The sequence below is a fragment of the Leptonotus elevatus genome, chromosome 4 (genome assembly GCF_054856555.1).
Source record: "Leptonotus elevatus isolate MCC_2025b chromosome 4, RoL_Lele_1.0, whole genome shotgun sequence".
Classification (NCBI taxonomy): Eukaryota; Metazoa; Chordata; class Actinopteri; order Syngnathiformes; family Syngnathidae; genus Leptonotus; species Leptonotus elevatus.
The window spans coordinates 13,070,318-13,087,876 of NC_141242.1; the positions used below are offsets into that span (position 1 = coordinate 13,070,318).

At 42.0% G+C, this 17,559-nt stretch overlaps 2 protein-coding genes across 2 annotated transcripts in view; one reads left to right on the plus strand and one right to left on the minus strand.

The window, feature by feature from the left end:
* The first annotated feature begins 921 nt into the window (after positions 1-921).
* LOC147175603 (uncharacterized) lies at positions 922-9,311 on the plus strand. The gene is made up of 9 exons (XM_086073985.1): positions 922-1,258; positions 2,278-2,713; positions 2,804-3,106; positions 3,418-3,593; positions 3,665-3,749; positions 5,673-5,905; positions 6,032-6,226; positions 8,100-8,325; positions 8,423-9,311. Exons 1-9 carry the CDS (start codon positions 1,031-1,033, stop codon positions 8,956-8,958), a joined length of 2,418 nt encoding a protein of 805 aa, XP_085930111.1. The 5' UTR covers positions 922-1,030; the 3' UTR covers positions 8,959-9,311.
* Positions 9,312-11,352: 2,041 nt separating this feature from the next.
* gcsha (glycine cleavage system protein H (aminomethyl carrier), a) overlaps positions 11,353-17,559 on the minus strand; it is a 6,324-nt gene continuing 117 nt past the window's right edge. Inside the window, exons 1-5 of the mRNA XM_086074581.1 lie at positions 15,999-17,559; positions 15,752-15,834; positions 15,599-15,662; positions 15,401-15,532; positions 11,353-12,383 (exon numbers count right to left, since the gene is read on the minus strand). The exon at positions 15,999-17,559 is cut by the window's right edge and continues 117 nt beyond it. Coding sequence (XP_085930707.1) covers positions 12,286-12,383; positions 15,401-15,532; positions 15,599-15,662; positions 15,752-15,834; positions 15,999-16,152 — 531 coding nt within the window. The 5' untranslated portion in view covers positions 16,153-17,559 and the 3' untranslated portion in view covers positions 11,353-12,285. The remainder of the gene's footprint in view (positions 12,384-15,400; positions 15,533-15,598; positions 15,663-15,751; positions 15,835-15,998) is intronic.

The following is a 17,559-nucleotide window of genomic DNA, read 5'->3' on the forward strand; positions in this document are numbered from 1 at the left end:
TGAACAGAACAGAGATCTTTATTGACAGTACACGGCAGAACATGGAAACAGCGGGTCAATCCGTTTAGCCCAAAGGCCGATACACCAATTCACCAATTTGTCAGTGTTAGTTTGAGAGAGAAAAGCAGCTAATCTCTCCTCTCTGCTCTCTATTGATCACACACTTAGACTCCACTTCTCTGTCTAAACACTATTGATTCCCCCTCTCTCTCAATCTCATTCGCTCTCCCTCTCACTCGCTGCACATAGGCTAGCGCTACTTTCAACGCACTCCTCTTCATACACTGAACAATATAGATTGCATTTGGCCCTGGCCAATGAGTCACACACTCCTGGAACACTCGGGCATATTTTTACTGTCAGCAAACAAGACAATGAGTGATTTCTTTATCAGGAATTCCAGAGTTTGCTACACAGGAGTCTCAACTCCGCGCTCCCTGCTGTGCATATTCAAAGGCGGGTGCACAGTCTCATTAAAATCAATCCCTGCGCAGAATGAATGATTAAAAATTCACCGCTTGTTACAGCGTCTGCTGCCTTTTGTTTTTTTGCAGCCTCATATCACAGGGGTGCACTTGAAAAGCAAGATGAAGGTGGTGTTTCAAATGAAAACAAGGGTGGTGGTTTGATCACATTTAGCTAGTAGGGACCCATGGCATTAATCTTTCTCTTTTTTTTTGCATAGAAATAGAGTGGTTAAGGGATGGCCCAAGTAATCCAGTGACTATGTTATGTTAATAAACGGGGAGAACAGAGTGGGTAATTCATCATAGGTGAATTCTGTGAGTCTTACTCATAATGAACAAGAAATGCCAAGTGGTGATGATTGTGTGTGGTGACAGACAGAAAACGTTTGTCTGGCTTTTTAGGCCGTGAGCTCCCCCTGGTGGGCATGCTAGTTCATTACCAAAAAAAGTGCTGTTACAAAACTGGCTTCTTGTGTAACTCCAGTCAGCTGTTTGGTAACATGTGGTGCATGCTTTTCGGGTTTGGACGTAAGAAAGTGACATAAAAAGACTTCCAGTTGAAGATGTCTCAAAGAGGAGAAGAAAACGGCGAGCTGGCAGTGGTTAGAAGGCTCCTAAAGGAAGTGTTGCTGGGTCGGGAGGATCCGGAGGGATTCTTCGCGATGTGCCTGTCCCTCTTGGGTCACCATGCGACTCGAACCGAGTTTCTGCCCGTTATTCAGCCTCTGTCGTCAGCCAACCGCGTCTTGCACACCACCCTGGTCGCCATCTACGAGGAATATTTCCCGACGGTCTGTATGGATATTTATTTAAAAATTGTGACGTCGAATGTGTTGGAAAAAATCGGCTTTTCATTCTTCTTTCTTTCTTGAATCTTTCTTTCTTTCAAGCCGAGTAGTTCATCCTTCCATCCATCCATTTTCCTCCCTATCGCTAAAAAAGCTAATGTTCCAATTTCGTTCTTCGATAAAACCGTTAACAAACTGTGCCCAGCATATATAAAAGTACATTGAATCCCAGTCAAAGTCAAAACTGTTTTTGGGGGGTTAATATTTTTCGCTTACCTGCCGTCATGCACGTACAACTAGCTTGGACTTCTTCGGCAACTTAAATAAAAATAATAATTTAACACACAATTTATTCATTAGTTTGATTATATTATATATTTTTTATCAGTATATTTCAAATTAAGTGTTGCTTGTTCACCTGAAGGGGATATAAACAGTAGCAGACACCTGTTCAAGCTAATGCGGTAACTGTTAATTCAAATAAATGTGTATAAGTTAGCCTACATGTGTAAAAATAGTGTTCCTCGCCTATTCACTTTTTTTTAGTCACTGATATTCATTGAAAATATCGCCTATTTACTGCTTAGGCCTATGTGCGCTCTGAAATGATAAAGACGGTGTCAAGATAATGGAGAAGTGCTTTCACGCCATCTTGTGGCAGTTGGACAAACAGGGGGCGAAAAAATACTGACACCTTAAAGGGCCAGCTCACTGGTTTTGTGGGGACAAATGTGAAATCTGATCATTTTAAGAAACAAACTCATTGCAAATATAGTTGAAGTTACATGGGCCCTGAGAAAATTAGTTTGGCAACACTAGAGGCTGACATTTGACCGGACAAAAAAAATAAAAAATAAAAAATAAACCAACACATTGAAGAATATAGACTGTTAGGGGGAAAGGGATCCTCACCACTGGTATTTTTTTTGCTGTGGTTCTATTTAGTTTGTAATTGTTGTACAGCAATCTTGAGGGTCTTGAAAGGCGTTTCCAAATGTAATGAATTATTTTTTTCATGGCAGACTGAAGATAATGAATTGGAACTAGCAATGACCCTGTCTCTCCTTGAAATGCAAGATCGCCGACAAACACGGCAACAGACATATGATGGGGTCTCCAATCAAAGTGACCATGCCAAGAAAAAAGAAAGTAGAACTGTCATTGCCAAGCGGGACATGGGCACAAAATGTGACATGACGGAGGACCTATCTGAGAAAACAAAACATTACAAAAGCAGACGCCAGCGCCGGAAAGCGGCAGCCCAGCACGTCGTCGGTTTGCCCCGTTCTCCATCGGGGGCGGCGCCAGTGCTGCTTTGGGTCCGCAGGGACTTGAGGCTGTGTGACAACCCGGCGCTGGTTAGCTCCCTGGAGTTGGGCGCCCCCGTCATACCTGTATTCATCTGGAGCCCCGAAGAGGAAGAGGGGCCTGGGATGACTGTGGCTGTGGGAGGAGCTTGTAAGTTGGATTTATTCAGGGATGCATATCACCTATAGTGTTCAACTATTTAATCTCTTTCCACTCATTCTGTATATCCTCCTGGGACAGGTAAATACTGGCTTCATCAAGCACTGTCGTCCTTTCGGTCATCTCTGGAGCGTATTGGCAGTCATCTGGTCTTCCTGGATGTGAATGATGTGAGATCCACCACTCTGCGTACGCTCAAAGAGCTGGTGAAGGAGACCGGGGCCCGGACATTGTTGGCCAATGCCCTCTACGAGCCCTGGCTGAAGGAGCGAGATGACGAGGTGGTGTCGATGCTGCAACAGGACGGGGTCCAATGCAAGATGTTCCACTCGTACTGCACTAGAGACCCTTACTCAGTCAGTACGGAGGGCGTGGGACTCAGAGGTGCGTCAAACATTGTGGAGTTAATTTTTCTGTCTATACATCAACTTGAAAATGAACAACCGTAGTGATAAACTCAGAACAATATTTGGTAATTATTTCTATAAGTTCTTAAGTTTGCAATAAATACTACAAAATAGCATAAGCATTCTTTGTTTCCTCACCAGTTTGTCACTTCCTCTTTGCGAATGATCCACTTCCTGTCATTCCAAAATAAGAGCTCATGCTGTTGAGCAGGTCACAGTTACCAGAACCTGAAGATTGAGAGCAATTGAAAAAAAAATGTGTTCACGTTCGCATGTTTTGTTTGGTAGGAATTGGATCTGTGTCTCACTTCATGAGCTGCTGCAAACAGAACCCAACAGGCTCCGCCTTTGGTGTTCCGCTGGATCCGCCCACGTCGCTCCCCGCACCTTCCAGCTGGCCTCGGGGCACCCCCTTGGACACACTGGGCTTGGCACGCATGCCACGCAGGAAGGACGGCACCACGGTTAGTCATCAGAGCACAACATATCAAACCGTGACAAAATCCAGTCGTCAACGGTAATTCTTCACTTTCAGATTGATTGGGCAGAGAACATCCGCAAGTCCTGGGATTTCAGTGAAGAGGGTGCTCATGCCAGGCTAGAAGCTTTTCTCCAAGATGGTGAGAAAACTTGTACACAGAAATGATCACGTCATTTCCAAACTAAAGACCCCCATTCAAATGTATGCTCGCTAGTGTTCATTTTATCGGCCATTATTAAACTTTCAATCACGCTTGTTACTTTTTATCATAGTTAATCAACCTCATCCCGTTTTATTTAGTCCATTTTTTTTAAACTATAAATCTAGCATTTTATTTTTTATTTTTAGTCCAATAATTATTCATCTAGTTTTAGGCAACAAAAACTGTGAACATTTTAGTCTAGTTTTTGTCAGGACAATCATTTTACCCTTTTTTTTGTCAGCAGATTATGTTGAACATTTTGGATCTATAAATATTTTACATAAAAAAGGTTCTCATCTTTTTGATGAAAAACAACTTGATACACAATTACAGTATATCAACAAGTGGCTACTATGGCTCCATGCTATGAGCTAATAAATTAGCCAGCATTCGTTAGCAGTCGGATTCACATTATTGTTGGGACATTATTATATTCATTTTTTTTTAACCTTTCACCGTGAAACCACCTCCTGTCTGTCCCATGTGTTTGTACATGTTGCACTAGCTAGCTGCAGATTTGAAAGGGGGGGGGGGGGGTGTCACTATGTGTCACATAACAGTGTCACAGTGGCAGATTAGCAGGGACAGGATTTTACAAAATCATATAATTTTCGTCTTGTTTTTGTTCATGAACTAAAATATCCTTCGATTTTAGTCCAGTTTTTATGTAGCGAAGTACATTTTCGCCTCGTCTTCATTAGTCGACGAAAATGCATATTGATTTAGTCCCAGTTATTGTTTTTTTTACTCATTTGCTCCCAAAAACGTATTTAAAAAAACTTTCTATTTCAAATATTGCCATGGTCCCAAAAACATATTTATATGTTTTTTTTATTATTGCTAGAGCATACAGAAGGCTTTGATGCAGCCTCTGAACTGAAGAGGTTGCTTAAAGCAATGTCAGTTATTGCAAAAAAACGCAGCAGAATAGAAGAGATCAACCAGGGCCATGATGCAACAAGCTCTTTTCCCCAGTGTTTTCAACCGGTTTGTGAATAATGATGAAACTTTATTTATTTGTTTATTTATTCTAATTCTAATTGCTGCAAAACGGGAACAAATATATTTTTTTCCCGATGAAAGAAGAGACTCTTCTCTTTCTTTTGGTAGGTTCCATGTTTTTATAGCAATAGAACTAGTGCTGTCAAAGTTAAAGCGTTAACTGACTAATTAATCACCAAAAAATTATCACATTAATCATGAATTAACGCAGATTAATCGTACTATTCATTTCCCTGAGCATGACAGCGGATGACTACGTTTAAGGTAGCACAGGTTGTGTTAAACACATAAACACACAATTACATGCATGAAAGTAAAGCCCTTAATAAATGTTTGCGTATCACATTTAGAATATTTGTTCATGTCAAAATATTGGGGTCATTTTTTTCCCATTTTAAATTATGCAAGTAATTAACTGATTAGAAAAAGAGGAGGATGAGCGTGTGCAGTGGATCAAAAAAATGTTGAAGACGTCCTCATAACATGAAATATCAAAATAATTAACACATAACCTGGTGCTCTTCAAATTTGGCGGGGAAAAAAAGGTTGATTTAAAAAACCCTTTTTTTATTAAGCGATTAATCGTGATTAATCAAAATTCTAAAATGTGACTTGCAGACAAAATCCAGTAAAACAGCCGCGAGCGAAGGGGGTTGCTTCCGTGAAAATGGCTGGGGAGTGAATGAGGATTTTAGTCTAGTCTAGTTTTAGTCCATTGAAAAATATGTGTTGACAAAATTATTTTTGTTTAGTTTTCATTGACAAAATGAACACTAATGCCCACACATACTGTGGACTTTGTAAAATACACTTTAAAATCCAACATGTGTCCCAAGCTTCATTCCAGTCACTTCCCAGGTGTGTACCGCTACGACAAAGAATCAGGCAGGGCCGACGCCCCCAACACCAGCGCCCTATCGCCATACCTCCACTTTGGTCAGCTCAGCCCTCGCTGGCTCCTGTGGGACGCCAAGGGGGCACGCTGTCGACCGGCAAAATTCCAACGCAAACTGGCATGGAGGGATTTGGCGTACTGGCAGCTCACGTTGTTTCCCGACCTTCCCTGGGAATCCCTCAGACCCCCATATAAGGTGGGCGATACAGTTTGCACTCGTGCTCCAGTGCAGTGTTTCCCGAGCTTTACTCATCCCACTGCATACATTTTACATTACAATACAACCGGAAAATGTATGCATGGCTGCTTTTGGTGTTTATAGGCGCTGCGGTGGAGCAGCGATGGTGATCACCTGAAGGCTTGGCAGCGAGGCCGAACGGGCTACCCGCTGGTGGACGCAGCCATGAGGCAGCTGTGGCTGACGGGCTGGACGAACAACTACACCAGACACATCGTGGCATCGTTCCTCATAGCGTACCTCCATCTGCCCTGGCAGGAGGGCTACCGCTGGTTCCAGGTGAGAAATGTGACATTTGAGTGCCATTTGAAACAATAAGGAACATCTGTGCAAGTGCAGCAAATTCTGCAGAGTCCATTTGACTCTAAACAGAGTCAAATTTACACTTGGAAGAGAGTCAAATATTTAGAGTAAATTGTACTCAAAGTGTGTACAAGATAATTTGCCTATTCCATGAAAAAGCTATTAAAACTCATTCACTGAAGTGAAGATTATTAATAATTAGGGGTGACAGGCGATTAAAATTTGTCATCGTAATTAATCGCATGACTTCACTAGTTAACTCACGATTCATCACAAATGTTATGTCTGTTCCAAATGTATAATAAAAAATTATAGGTTTTCATACTCTTGTTAACAAAAGTGGAAAAAAATGTTGAACTAATAGAAATAGTTCAAATATATTTTTGACGTTTATAGCCGTCAATGGCAGTGAATAAATAATAAAAAATAAATAAAAGATCATTAAAAATTCAGGGCGTCAGGCAATTACATTTTTTAATCGTAATTAATCATATGACTTCACTGGTTAACTCACGATTAATCACACATTTTATGTCTGTTCCAAATGTACAATAAAAAATTCTAGGTTTTCATACTCTTGTTAACAAAAGTGGAAAAAAATGTTGAACTAATGGAAATAGTTCAAATACATTCTTGACGTTTATGGAAGTGAATTTTTTTTTTTTTTTTACAATAATATGTTCTTGCAGCCCCACTAGTCTAAATGTGGTATTCTGGTTATTGTTGTGTTAGTGGAATATGAGCTAAGTAATTTTTATCAATATCAGAAGGCGGCCATTTTGCCATTTGCTGTCGACTGAAGATGACATCAATGTTGCTCGGGTCTCAGGTAACAACCAATCACAGCTCAGCTTTAGAAAAACAGGTGATTGGTCGTTGTCTGAGTCCTTAGCAACATTGGCGTCATCTTCAATCGACAGCAAGTGGGAAAATGGCCACCTCCGAGATGGATAAAAATGGTCGGATTTTACTAGGGGTGTACCAAAAAAATCGATTCTCATAAGAATTGCAATTCTCATTTAGTATGATTCAGAATCGATTTTAAATGTCCTAAAATCGATTTTATTTCAATTATTTTATATTGTTTGTGTGTGCCTTTATTGGGCGCACAGTTCATGTTGTACACGATTTGGCCACTTAGGGGCAGTGTGGTTCTGCTCGTTCTGATACACTCTTAAGTTGTTGCCACATAGAAGCAAAAAGTCATGATCAAGTTATTTCAATAAAAGTTTGTTTTTTGCAGCGTAGGGATGTTAAAATGTTTCTCTACATACATTCCTGAAGCGTTTTGTATGAACAGTCGTTCTTTTGAGTGATAAATGTGCAACGAGTAGCGCACTAATTAGCATTAGCGGGTCAGACTGGAGTAGATCATGACAATTATTTGCATATCTATAAATTGAAGCAGAAATCATTGTCGATCAAATATTTTTTAATCTAAAATCGTTCTGAATCGACAATCGATTCTGTATCGAATCGCAGGGCCAAAAATCGGAATCGAATCGAGAGACAGTCAAAGATTTCCACAAATGTAATTTCAATCAGAGTGTCATGTTTAGACTAGTGAGGTCACAGATGACATACTATTGTCAAGAAATGTTTCAGGTTGACTTTTTTCACTCGGAAATTCTAAGTAAATTTTGCAAGGAGAGATTTTGACTACATTTGACCGGTTTATTTAAAAAACAAAGTAACCCAAGGGTTGAAGAACAAACTCATGACCTTCAGCTTGCCACTCTACCACCTGAGCTATGCCACTCCTTATGTTTGCTTACATCCAAAAGGAGACCAAAAGCGATCGGTCTTGGTTGTGGGTTTTTTCCTCAACCCTTGACTGACTTATACATAGGACACACTGGTGGACGCTGACGTTGCCATAGACGCCATGATGTGGCAAAATGGCGGCATGTGCGGTTTGGACCACTGGAACTTCGTCATGCATCCCGTCGACGCCGCCATGACGTGTGACCCGTCTGGCAGCTACGTTAGGAAATGGTGTCCTGAACTTGCAGAGCTGCCCGACGAGCTCATTCACAAACCGTGGAAATGCCCGGCGTCCGTGCTACGGCGCGCAGGTAAGGTCCGACGCACATCCAGCCATACGGCTGTAAACCTGTTGATGTGTTCCCCGTCAAGATATCGGCATTTCCTGTCCTGCCCGTGTTTACTTAGGTCTGGTGCTGGGCCAAACATACCCCGAGAGAATAGTTACAAACCTGGAGGAGAGGCGAAGTCGCTCTCTTCAAGACGTCGCCCTTGTACGGAGACAACACGGAGAGTACGTGGACAAACGCTCAGGTTGCGACCTGGTGCCTCTGCCGCCACGTCTGGTCTCCGAGGCCCTGGGCTTAGCTCACCCAACTGGGGGAAAACACTTCCTACTTCCCGTTATCACGCGCATGGAATTCAAACACCAGTTGGACGACCCGGATGCGGACGCGGCCGACAATCCTTACAACGCCGTCCTCAAAGGCTACGTCAGCCGCAAAAGGGACGAGACCGTGGCATTTCTCAACGAGCGAGACTTCACGGCCAGTGTCTTGCACGAGGGAGCCCAGAGGAGGGAGAGGCTGGAGAACGACCGTCGCCGCATGGAGGGGCTGCCGCCCATGCGGCCCCCGCCGCGGGAAAGAGCCCGACGTGCCACAAACGCGAAGGATCGCTTCTCTGTCCTACCAGGTGGGGCTGTTCTTACGACACGCAGGTGATCCAGAGCCATAAGTCCCAGGTTCAGTCCCTTCAGGATTTCGCAGTCTTATTTTTGAGACCGTTACAGACTAATGTGAATTGCCAAGTACCTGGCGATTCGATCCGTATCACGATTCATAGGTCACGATTCGATTTGATGCCGATTAATCCCGATACAAATCTATAAGTTGATTATTGCGGGGTTTTTTCTTTTTTTCTACTAAAATTTATAAAATGCTAATCAGTAAACTTGTACTTGTATTTGTATGAAAATGTATTTATTTATCTGAAACTTCAGGCTTATAACTGAGCGACTGTATTTACTGTTTCATGTTTGAACAGCCCTGAAATAAAATATTATGGTTTAACGTTCCATTAATAGAATATTCTTCCATTCTTAAAGTGTAAACCCTAACCCTAAGTAAGATGTTTTGTTGAATATTTCCATCACAAATTGATGTTTAAAAATTTATTCGGCCGCATATAGAATCGATTCGAGAATTGTGCACTGTAAGATCGCGATATATTGCCGAATCGATTTTTTTTAAACACCCCTAAATATTTGCATTAAATTATTTTTTCCTCTGCCTCACTCAGTGACATATCTCACACACATTCATGCGTCCACCTCATCTCTGGCTACATTACACTTTCAATTAGATCACATGTCAAGATCCGTTCCTCGAGGGCCTGAGTCCTGATATGCTTTTGAGGTTTCTCTACTCCGACACGTCTGATACAATGATTAGAATCATTATCAGGCTCCTGCAGAGCTTGCTGATGGGCTTAAATATGAATCAGCAGCGTTGAACGTGGGAAACCTCTAAAACATGCAGGACTCAGGCCCTTGAGGAACGGACTTGGACACCACTGAGGCCCCATCCACACGAAAGCCAGTTTCAATGTATCCTCACACATCTCTTACCATTTAGGCCGTTCGTCCACACGATGGCGCGGTTTCGGAGCTTGAAACCGATCACTTTTGAAACCGGGCTCCAGAGTGGAAAGATTTCAAAGTTTTATGCAGGATATTCCTCCAGCGATGACGTAATGGTCGCAGCTGGATGACGACGCATTGTTGCAGATTGATGACGTATGCGCCAATGAGTCAGTCTGTCAACAACAGTGGCGGCTAGCCGTGTCGTAGTCGTTTTGCGCAGCCTCCTTAGCTTGCTAATGCCTTTGCAGCAAAATATTTTGTTTCTTTATTCCCACGTTCAACAAGCGGTGTTGAACTTGAATCACCCGCCATTGTCACTGCTCCTGTGTTCATCTTTTTCATGTTGTTTTGATACACGCAAAGCCATGTTTGTTCTGTAGATTGCAATAAAGTTAGAAAAAAACGTGTTTGTCTTCTTCGCTGAGTCTTCTTCTACGTTTTCCGTTAACTCCCTGTGGCTGCGCTACAGCGCCACTCCAGACCTGGCATATACATTACAGCCGTTAAACGTCAGCGTCTTGTTTTGGTCACATGCGTCTTGAAATGCTTCTGAAATAGATCGAAGGGTCTTGGAAATCGTTTTTATTTATTTACTTGGCTCAAGCCACTGCTGCACTTGACAGTCATAAAAAGTTCGAATGTGGTAATCTTTTTCTAATTTAAAAAGGCATTTGAGACAATTTTAATGTGCAGTATTCCCCTTTTTGAATGGATTACTTAGGGTTTTGATAGTGATGTTCAAATGAAACCGATACCTCAAAGCTTGGTTCGGACTTCCTGAATCACGCCGCTTCAAAAAGGTGCTTCGGAGCTTGTATCGTTCTGCAAGTATCACGTAACCGATGACGTTCGAAGATTCATACGTCACAGCGCGTATTGTTTCCCGAAACGCATTGATGGCTGGTGGCCCGCAAAATCACGAACTGGAATTTATGCGGTCCTTTGACACAAGGTCCCGTTAAATTCAACGTTGGTTGTCTTCAGGGTGTTGAAGTGGTACCGTCACTTTGCTTTGGTGCAGGTGGCGTGAGTTCGCTTTCCCCCGGAGATCTTGTGAGTGAGTGGGGAAATTTTTTTTTTGGTTCTCTATTCAAAGCTACTTTTATTATATGTTTAATATTAAGTATCATTTAATTAATTATATTGCTTGTTACTGTTGCCTCATTATAACTGAGTAGATCTGGTGTGTTTTTTTATTTTTTATTACAGTGAACGACGCATATATTCAAAGCTGCAAAATTAGAGAGCGTGAAGAGGAGCCGCATAAAATCTTCGATTGTGGAAGTAAAAAAATAATACAAACTTCTAAATAAATAATTCCATGGCCTGCGTCCTTTTGAAACTGTTCACAAGTAGGCTGCTCCCGTTTATAATAAACATCAACATACACACGTCAATCATATTTTATTTATGAAAAAAACTTTATTAGCACAGACGTTTGTCAATTATACATGCTCTGTATCTGATTTATTTAGACTTTTATTAATGAAAGATAAGTGTCAATAACATAAGTTGCTTTTACTTCTTTCGTCCACTAGATGTCCCATATGTTGCTTTCACTGAAGCACCAAAGCTGCAAATCCCTTTCGGCACAATTTGAAAGAAAGCCTCAAAGGTTCACAAAGCTTCACCCGCACATCTCTAGTTTTTGGATAAGGGCATTCATTGGCAGATACTAAAAATCAAGTAACTGGGACTAAGTACAAATTAACATTTCAAAGACAGATTGTATTGACAATATTAATAGTGACAGAAATAAATCAATAAACATTGTTTTTCCACTACAAGGTAACCATGTGATCTGACGGTGGCTGTACTTTGTAAAGTTCACTACTGACACCTAGTGGTAGAGTGCTTGAAGCTTGCTTGTTAGGTAAACTTCTGCTTGCAACAACCAGATTGGTTAACTTATAACTGGAAAAAATGGCAAGTACACTCTTAAGTCAAAACACCGCTGTATAGTATATAGTTCTGAGATGGCCACTTGGATCCTAACATTTAGTGTTCAAATGACAGCAAATAGAATTAATACAAAAGGAAGCGTTATAAAAACTGAGAAATAACTAAAGGAAAAAATATTCAAGAGCATCTGTTTCAATCAAGAAGTTTATTGTACAGTCGCTCACAGTCTACATACAAAGTCAAAGTGCTTTTTTGTCTTTCTTTCTTTTTTTTTTTTTTTGCCCAGGGCGCTTGTGTCTGCTATAACTAAAATACCAAAGTAGAAATGGACTATCTTGAGCATCACTCTTCTTCATTTTTGGGCTTTTTGAGGCTGCAGGAACTCAACTTTGGCTGGTCTCTTAAAGTAAGTGAGCCTTTACCAGCAGCTATTCTTCACATTTGCACAACGTTGGCAGAACAGCCTGCCAAGTGTTTATGTTAGGAGGAAAGTGGGGAACGGGTTTCAGTCCTCTATGGAGCGGATGTAACGCTCATAGGCGGCCTCGTCCATCAGAGAGTCCAGCTCGGAGGGCTTGGCAATGGTCATCTTCATTAGCCAACCTGTGTTGAACACAGCCATCAACGTGGTTAGATCGCCTTTTTGCTCGACTCTGGTTAATCATAGCCCGTCTACAAAATCTTTTACTTCCTCGGTCATCTTGTTACCTTTAACTCTTTAACCGCCATAAACGTTATAAAACGTTTAGCATAAACCTAGGGAAGGGCGCCGAGGACGTTAACTCTTTGACTGCCATAAACGTTATAAAACGTTTAGCATAAACCTAGGGAAGGGCGCCGAGGACGTTAAAAGACGTCCCCTATGTTTTTTTTTTTTTTTTTCAAAAACGGGTGCAGGAAAGCCTTGGGCAGCTGTGCTGAAAGTATCAGGCAGATATGATTAGTCAAAGACTCGTTTTGGCCCCTAGAGGGCAGCGATGACTCTCTTTGCACAAGGTTGGATGGGCCGCCCACCGTGGGCGTCAGTAGAAGACGTGAGGCGGAGCTAGAGTGTTGAGGAGACATGGCTGAATAAGCCCACAATGGCTGCCCAAGCAACCGGTTGCAAGCAGCTCACGCTTGAGCATTTTTTTCAAAGACGGAAAGCATCAATCAATACTAAAAAGCGCATTGATGTCAACGATGATGATGACAACGAGCTCTACGCCAAAGTTGGAAGCTTTGGCGTGACTGTTATGAACACGTAGTAAGCCTCACCGGCTAAGCGCGGCTAGCGCTGCTAAGGCCGGAAAACGCGCACAATAGCCGGCCGGGTACTTCTACACAATCGGACATTCGATCGGGCGATGGAGAGTTGGCATCGACCAATGCAGATTGATGATGATGATGATGAGGACTCCGAGCTCTACGCCAAAGTTGGAAGCCTTGACGCGACTGTTATGATCACGTAGTAAGCCTCACCGGCTAAGCGCGGCTAGCGCGGCTAGCGCTGCTAAGGCCGGAAAATGCGCACAATAGCCGACCGGGTACTTCTACACAATCGGACATTCGATCGGGCGATGGAGAGTTGGCATCGACCAATGCAGATTGATGATGATGATGATGATGACTCCGAGCTTGACGCCAAAGTTGGAAGCCTTGACGCGACTGTTATGATCACGTAGTAAGCCTCACCGGCTAGCGCGGCTACCGCTGCTAACGCCGAAGCTGCACAAGCGGACATTCGATCGGACAATGAAGAGTACCCCGAGTCCAATGCATATTCATCGGAGGAGCGGGTACAGTCTGATCACGGAGAAGACACTGTTTCTGGACTACGATGCCACCATGAATGGAGTGGATAAGAACATCTCTTACAACCCGGTATAGCAACTGAAGGACATGAGGAAGCCAGACGTAACACCACCGTAACGTAACCGTAGCATGATCCTGATATTAGACTTGATGGCAACACACACTGCAGTATATACTTGCTATTCCCCGGAAAAAACGGCCTGCAAGAAAGTGGAGCACGCGAAGAGGCAATCTGTTGTGCAAATGCTGTTGCGTCTCTTTGCACGCAGGAGAGTGTTACAAAAAGAAAAACTGTCGTTGAAACATCCACATATTTGTAAATAGCACCACAGTTGCACACATTTGTAAATAGTTTGCCAAATTGTTGTCAAATTGTTACACTGTTGAATGTAAATAAACGTATTTTGCTATCAAAAAACACTTTTTCATTCTTGGTGGTAGTGTTTTATAGAAGTAAAGCACTATTTAGGTGTTTGTGGCATCATTCATGGACAAAAAGAAGTGTAAAATTCACTAGAATGCATGAAATAATATCGTTTCACTAAAAGCTTGATTTCTCCGTATTTTGGTCCAAAACAGGCGAAATTGGGTCAAACTAACCATTTTCTATTGTTGATTACTAAAGAACGGAATAAGGTAGAAACAAACTTTTTTTTTCTGAAAGATGAAAGTCCAATCTTTCATTTGGTAGTACGTGTGTTTCCATAGTCCAAACAGAACATTGTCTGTGGACCTTGAAAGATCAGTCAAAATGCTTAAATCGGCTGGCACTGACGGCATCCCTTTTCTGAAAACGTCTGGCAGTCAAAGAGTTAAAAATTTTGATACATCAAAAATGTTTATGCATGTTCAACCATTAAGGTGAATAAAGAAGTTCGTTCACATACATTGAACCGTTTAACAATAGAAAACACTCATGGCCGCAAGTGTGGTACTTTACTAGGTACACTGCAGTTTATCATGGCCCATTTGTCTCGGAAAGCCACTTCCAATTAGGGCAAATTTGGGTGAAGTCCTGATTAAGAGTTGAAAAAAAACGTGAGTCGTGGAATTCGCCCAAATTAGCTGGTTTGGGCCAAAACACCGGATTGTTATGTTATGATTAACTAGCATGGCAAGCCACACCCACTTGAACGCAGAAAGTGAGTCTGGAAAGGCTAATGATTGCTATTTGGCCCGGCTCAAACCGAATTGTGCAATCAAATTTGAATTTGTTCATTTACTGTGACGCATTCTTCATGAGCAACGTCACTTTGGCGGCGGAAGTCCATCCAAAAATTGCGCGCGGGAGAGACGAGTTTGTTTCTTCAGGGTTAAGCTCAGTTTTAAATGACTGGAAACCCCCAGGAACTGACAGCACTGAAAGTATTTATTTCAAAAGACGTGTATCAAGATCATGGACTTGTAAATGAATGGACTAACAATGATACTCGCTGTCGCGAGAAGAGAAGCCACCCACCGCCAGCCTTCTTACACTGCCACTCCGTTAGGCTGCCTAACTTGATTACATTGTTTTCACGTTATTTTCTGTCTCTACGGCGAAAAAATGCCACCAATAAGACAGATAAGGGAGAAGCGCTACATGCACATTTCAATGGTAAGAATGTGCAGAATGTTGGCTTTATTTGTTTGCCAACTAGAGAGTACCTAGATGAGCTGGTGCAATGAGTCTGGGTTCCAGGCTAATGATTAGCATATATAACCAGTTCTATATTAACTAGTAAAACGGTTGTCTTACGCTCACTTTTTTTGGGGGCACTTTCTGACCAGGTGGCATACCTAGTTAGTTTTGGAGAAATGCTCTTCTTCTTCTTTTTTTTGCTTACCATCTTTGTAGCAAGACTTGTTCACCAGGCCTGGTTTGTCAGCCAGCATCGTGTTAACCTCCACCACCTCCCCAGTCAACGGAGAGAAAAGCTCACTGGCGGCCTTGACGCTTTCCAGAGCTCCAAATTCATCTGAGACATCAGGGGTGAGCAAATCATTACATTGAGTAAAAATACATTCGGATAGATATTGGTTACCTTGTTGAGCCAGCTGCGTCCCCACCTCCGGCAGTCCACAGTAAACCACATCCCCCAGGGCCTCCTGCAAACACGATTCAGTGTTGACCCAAATTGTTGGTCATTGGTGTCGAGATTTGGATCGATTAGCTCGTTCAACATGACGAAATGTACCTGAGCAAAATTGCTGATGCCAACAGTGCCGATTCCATTGTCTTCTACCTGAATCCATTCGTGCTTGTCTGTGAATTTAAGACCTGAAAGCCAATAAAAAAATAATATAAATGTAATTTAAAAATAGTAAACAACGCGCTCAAAAATAGTTCGTCCGTACGTCCTTTACTTTAGCAAGTGGCTAACCAATGTATTAGCTAAAACGCAAATGACACACACAAGACCTTCCCGGCCGACGAAGTAATACCTGCTAACAACCGGCTCGACGACGAAACGCTTCTTAGGAAGAATGATTTAGGACAGAACCGATGAGACGAATGCGGTGCCGAGCGTGTTAGTAAAGACAAAAGTGGGGAAAAGTTGGAAGAAATGCAGCAGCGAAAAAGTCTACAGGCGGACATCTTTCTTCTTCGTTTGACAAAAGGGAGGGAAGTGGGTTAATACGCGAAGGCGTTTATTAGCGCTACCTGATGGTCTGGAGTAACGCAGCACTCAGGGAAAACAAGTGAAATAGTATGACGTTTCTTTTTTTAATGCCTTCGTGTAAGTGTGTTTTTTTTCTCCCCGAAAAAGCTATTTCGATTTTTCTTTATACATTAAATGCATTTCAGGTAACAGCGAAGGAAATAATGTTGTTAGCAAAGTCAAAATTGGCTGGTGACTTTAGAATTTCCACTAGCCATAAAATAAATAATAATAAAAATAATTTGCTCCGCTGTTGTTTTTAACAACTCACTCCATCTCTGAGGGTCAGATTCTGGCTGTGAAGGCAAACCATGATGTGTCAACTTCATGTTTCTTGCAAATTGTCTTCCCTTTAAACAACACTGAGGCATTGCAAAAAAAAAAAAAATTTGACCCCCTTTTACAATAAATTCAAAAATAGGTGAAACGAACAATGACGGCTCTCCGGGGGAAACCAGGATGTACGTGCCCTAACAAAAAAATGTGGGTGACGTTCTTGCTAAAAACTGTAAGCGTGAAATACCGGCAGTCACGCAGCCAATTCAAATTCTAAAATGAAGTAGCAGTGTTATTGACTGCATGTAATCGTACAGTAGTTGTTGCAAACTACACTAGTAGACAGCTGCAGCTTTCACCCTACAATCTCTTGAGGAAAAATATGTTGAATGCTCGTTTTTAAAATGAGCAATGAAAACATGAAGGATTGCAGTCTTTAATCTGCAAGCACAAACACAATGCAAGATAGGAACGAGGTTGATGTAGGACTATCACACTCAACTAATAACCCCCCTAATAACAGTAACGTTAGCACTTGTCAACAATAATTGTACAGAACAAGATTGGCCAGACTGCTGGACAAACGACCAAATATGAACACAAAGTTGATGTACCTTACCAAAAAGCCTGTCCTAAAGACATTCTCCCAGAAGCTTTGTGGCTTGTCAATATGCACTTTCACAAATTCCAGTCTTGCTTCTTTTTTTCTTTTTTCGATTTTCTTTCAACAGTGGTGTCCTTCTTGGTCATCTCCCTTGAAGTCCACTTTGGCTCAAACGACGACGACTTACACTGACGTACATTGGCCTTGGAGTTCACCTTTAATTTCTTGGGGGTTGCTCTGGTCTCTTTGGATAACATTCAAACTATCCGTCTCTTCAATTTATCATCAATTTTCCTCTTGTGGCCACGTCCAGTGAGTTTGGCTAGACGCCCGTGGATCTTAAAACATCTGAATATTTGCCACTGTTGTCACAGGAACAGCAAGCTGCTTGGAGATGGCCTTTACCTTTAACATGAATGTCCATAATTTTTTTTCTAACTTCCAGAGACAACTCCTTTCCCGT

Coding starts and splice junctions, on each gene's coding strand:
- LOC147175603 (XM_086073985.1), top strand. CDS start 1,031: ATGTCTCAAAGAGGAGAAGAAAACGGCGAGCTGGCAGTGGTTAGAAGG. Junction 3,107..3,417: donor GGAGGGCGTGGGACTCAGAG/GTGCGTCAAACA, acceptor TTTGTTTGGTAG/GAATTGGATCTGTGTCTCAC. Junction 8,326..8,422: donor GTCCGTGCTACGGCGCGCAG/GTAAGGTCCGAC, acceptor GTGTTTACTTAG/GTCTGGTGCTGGGCCAAACA.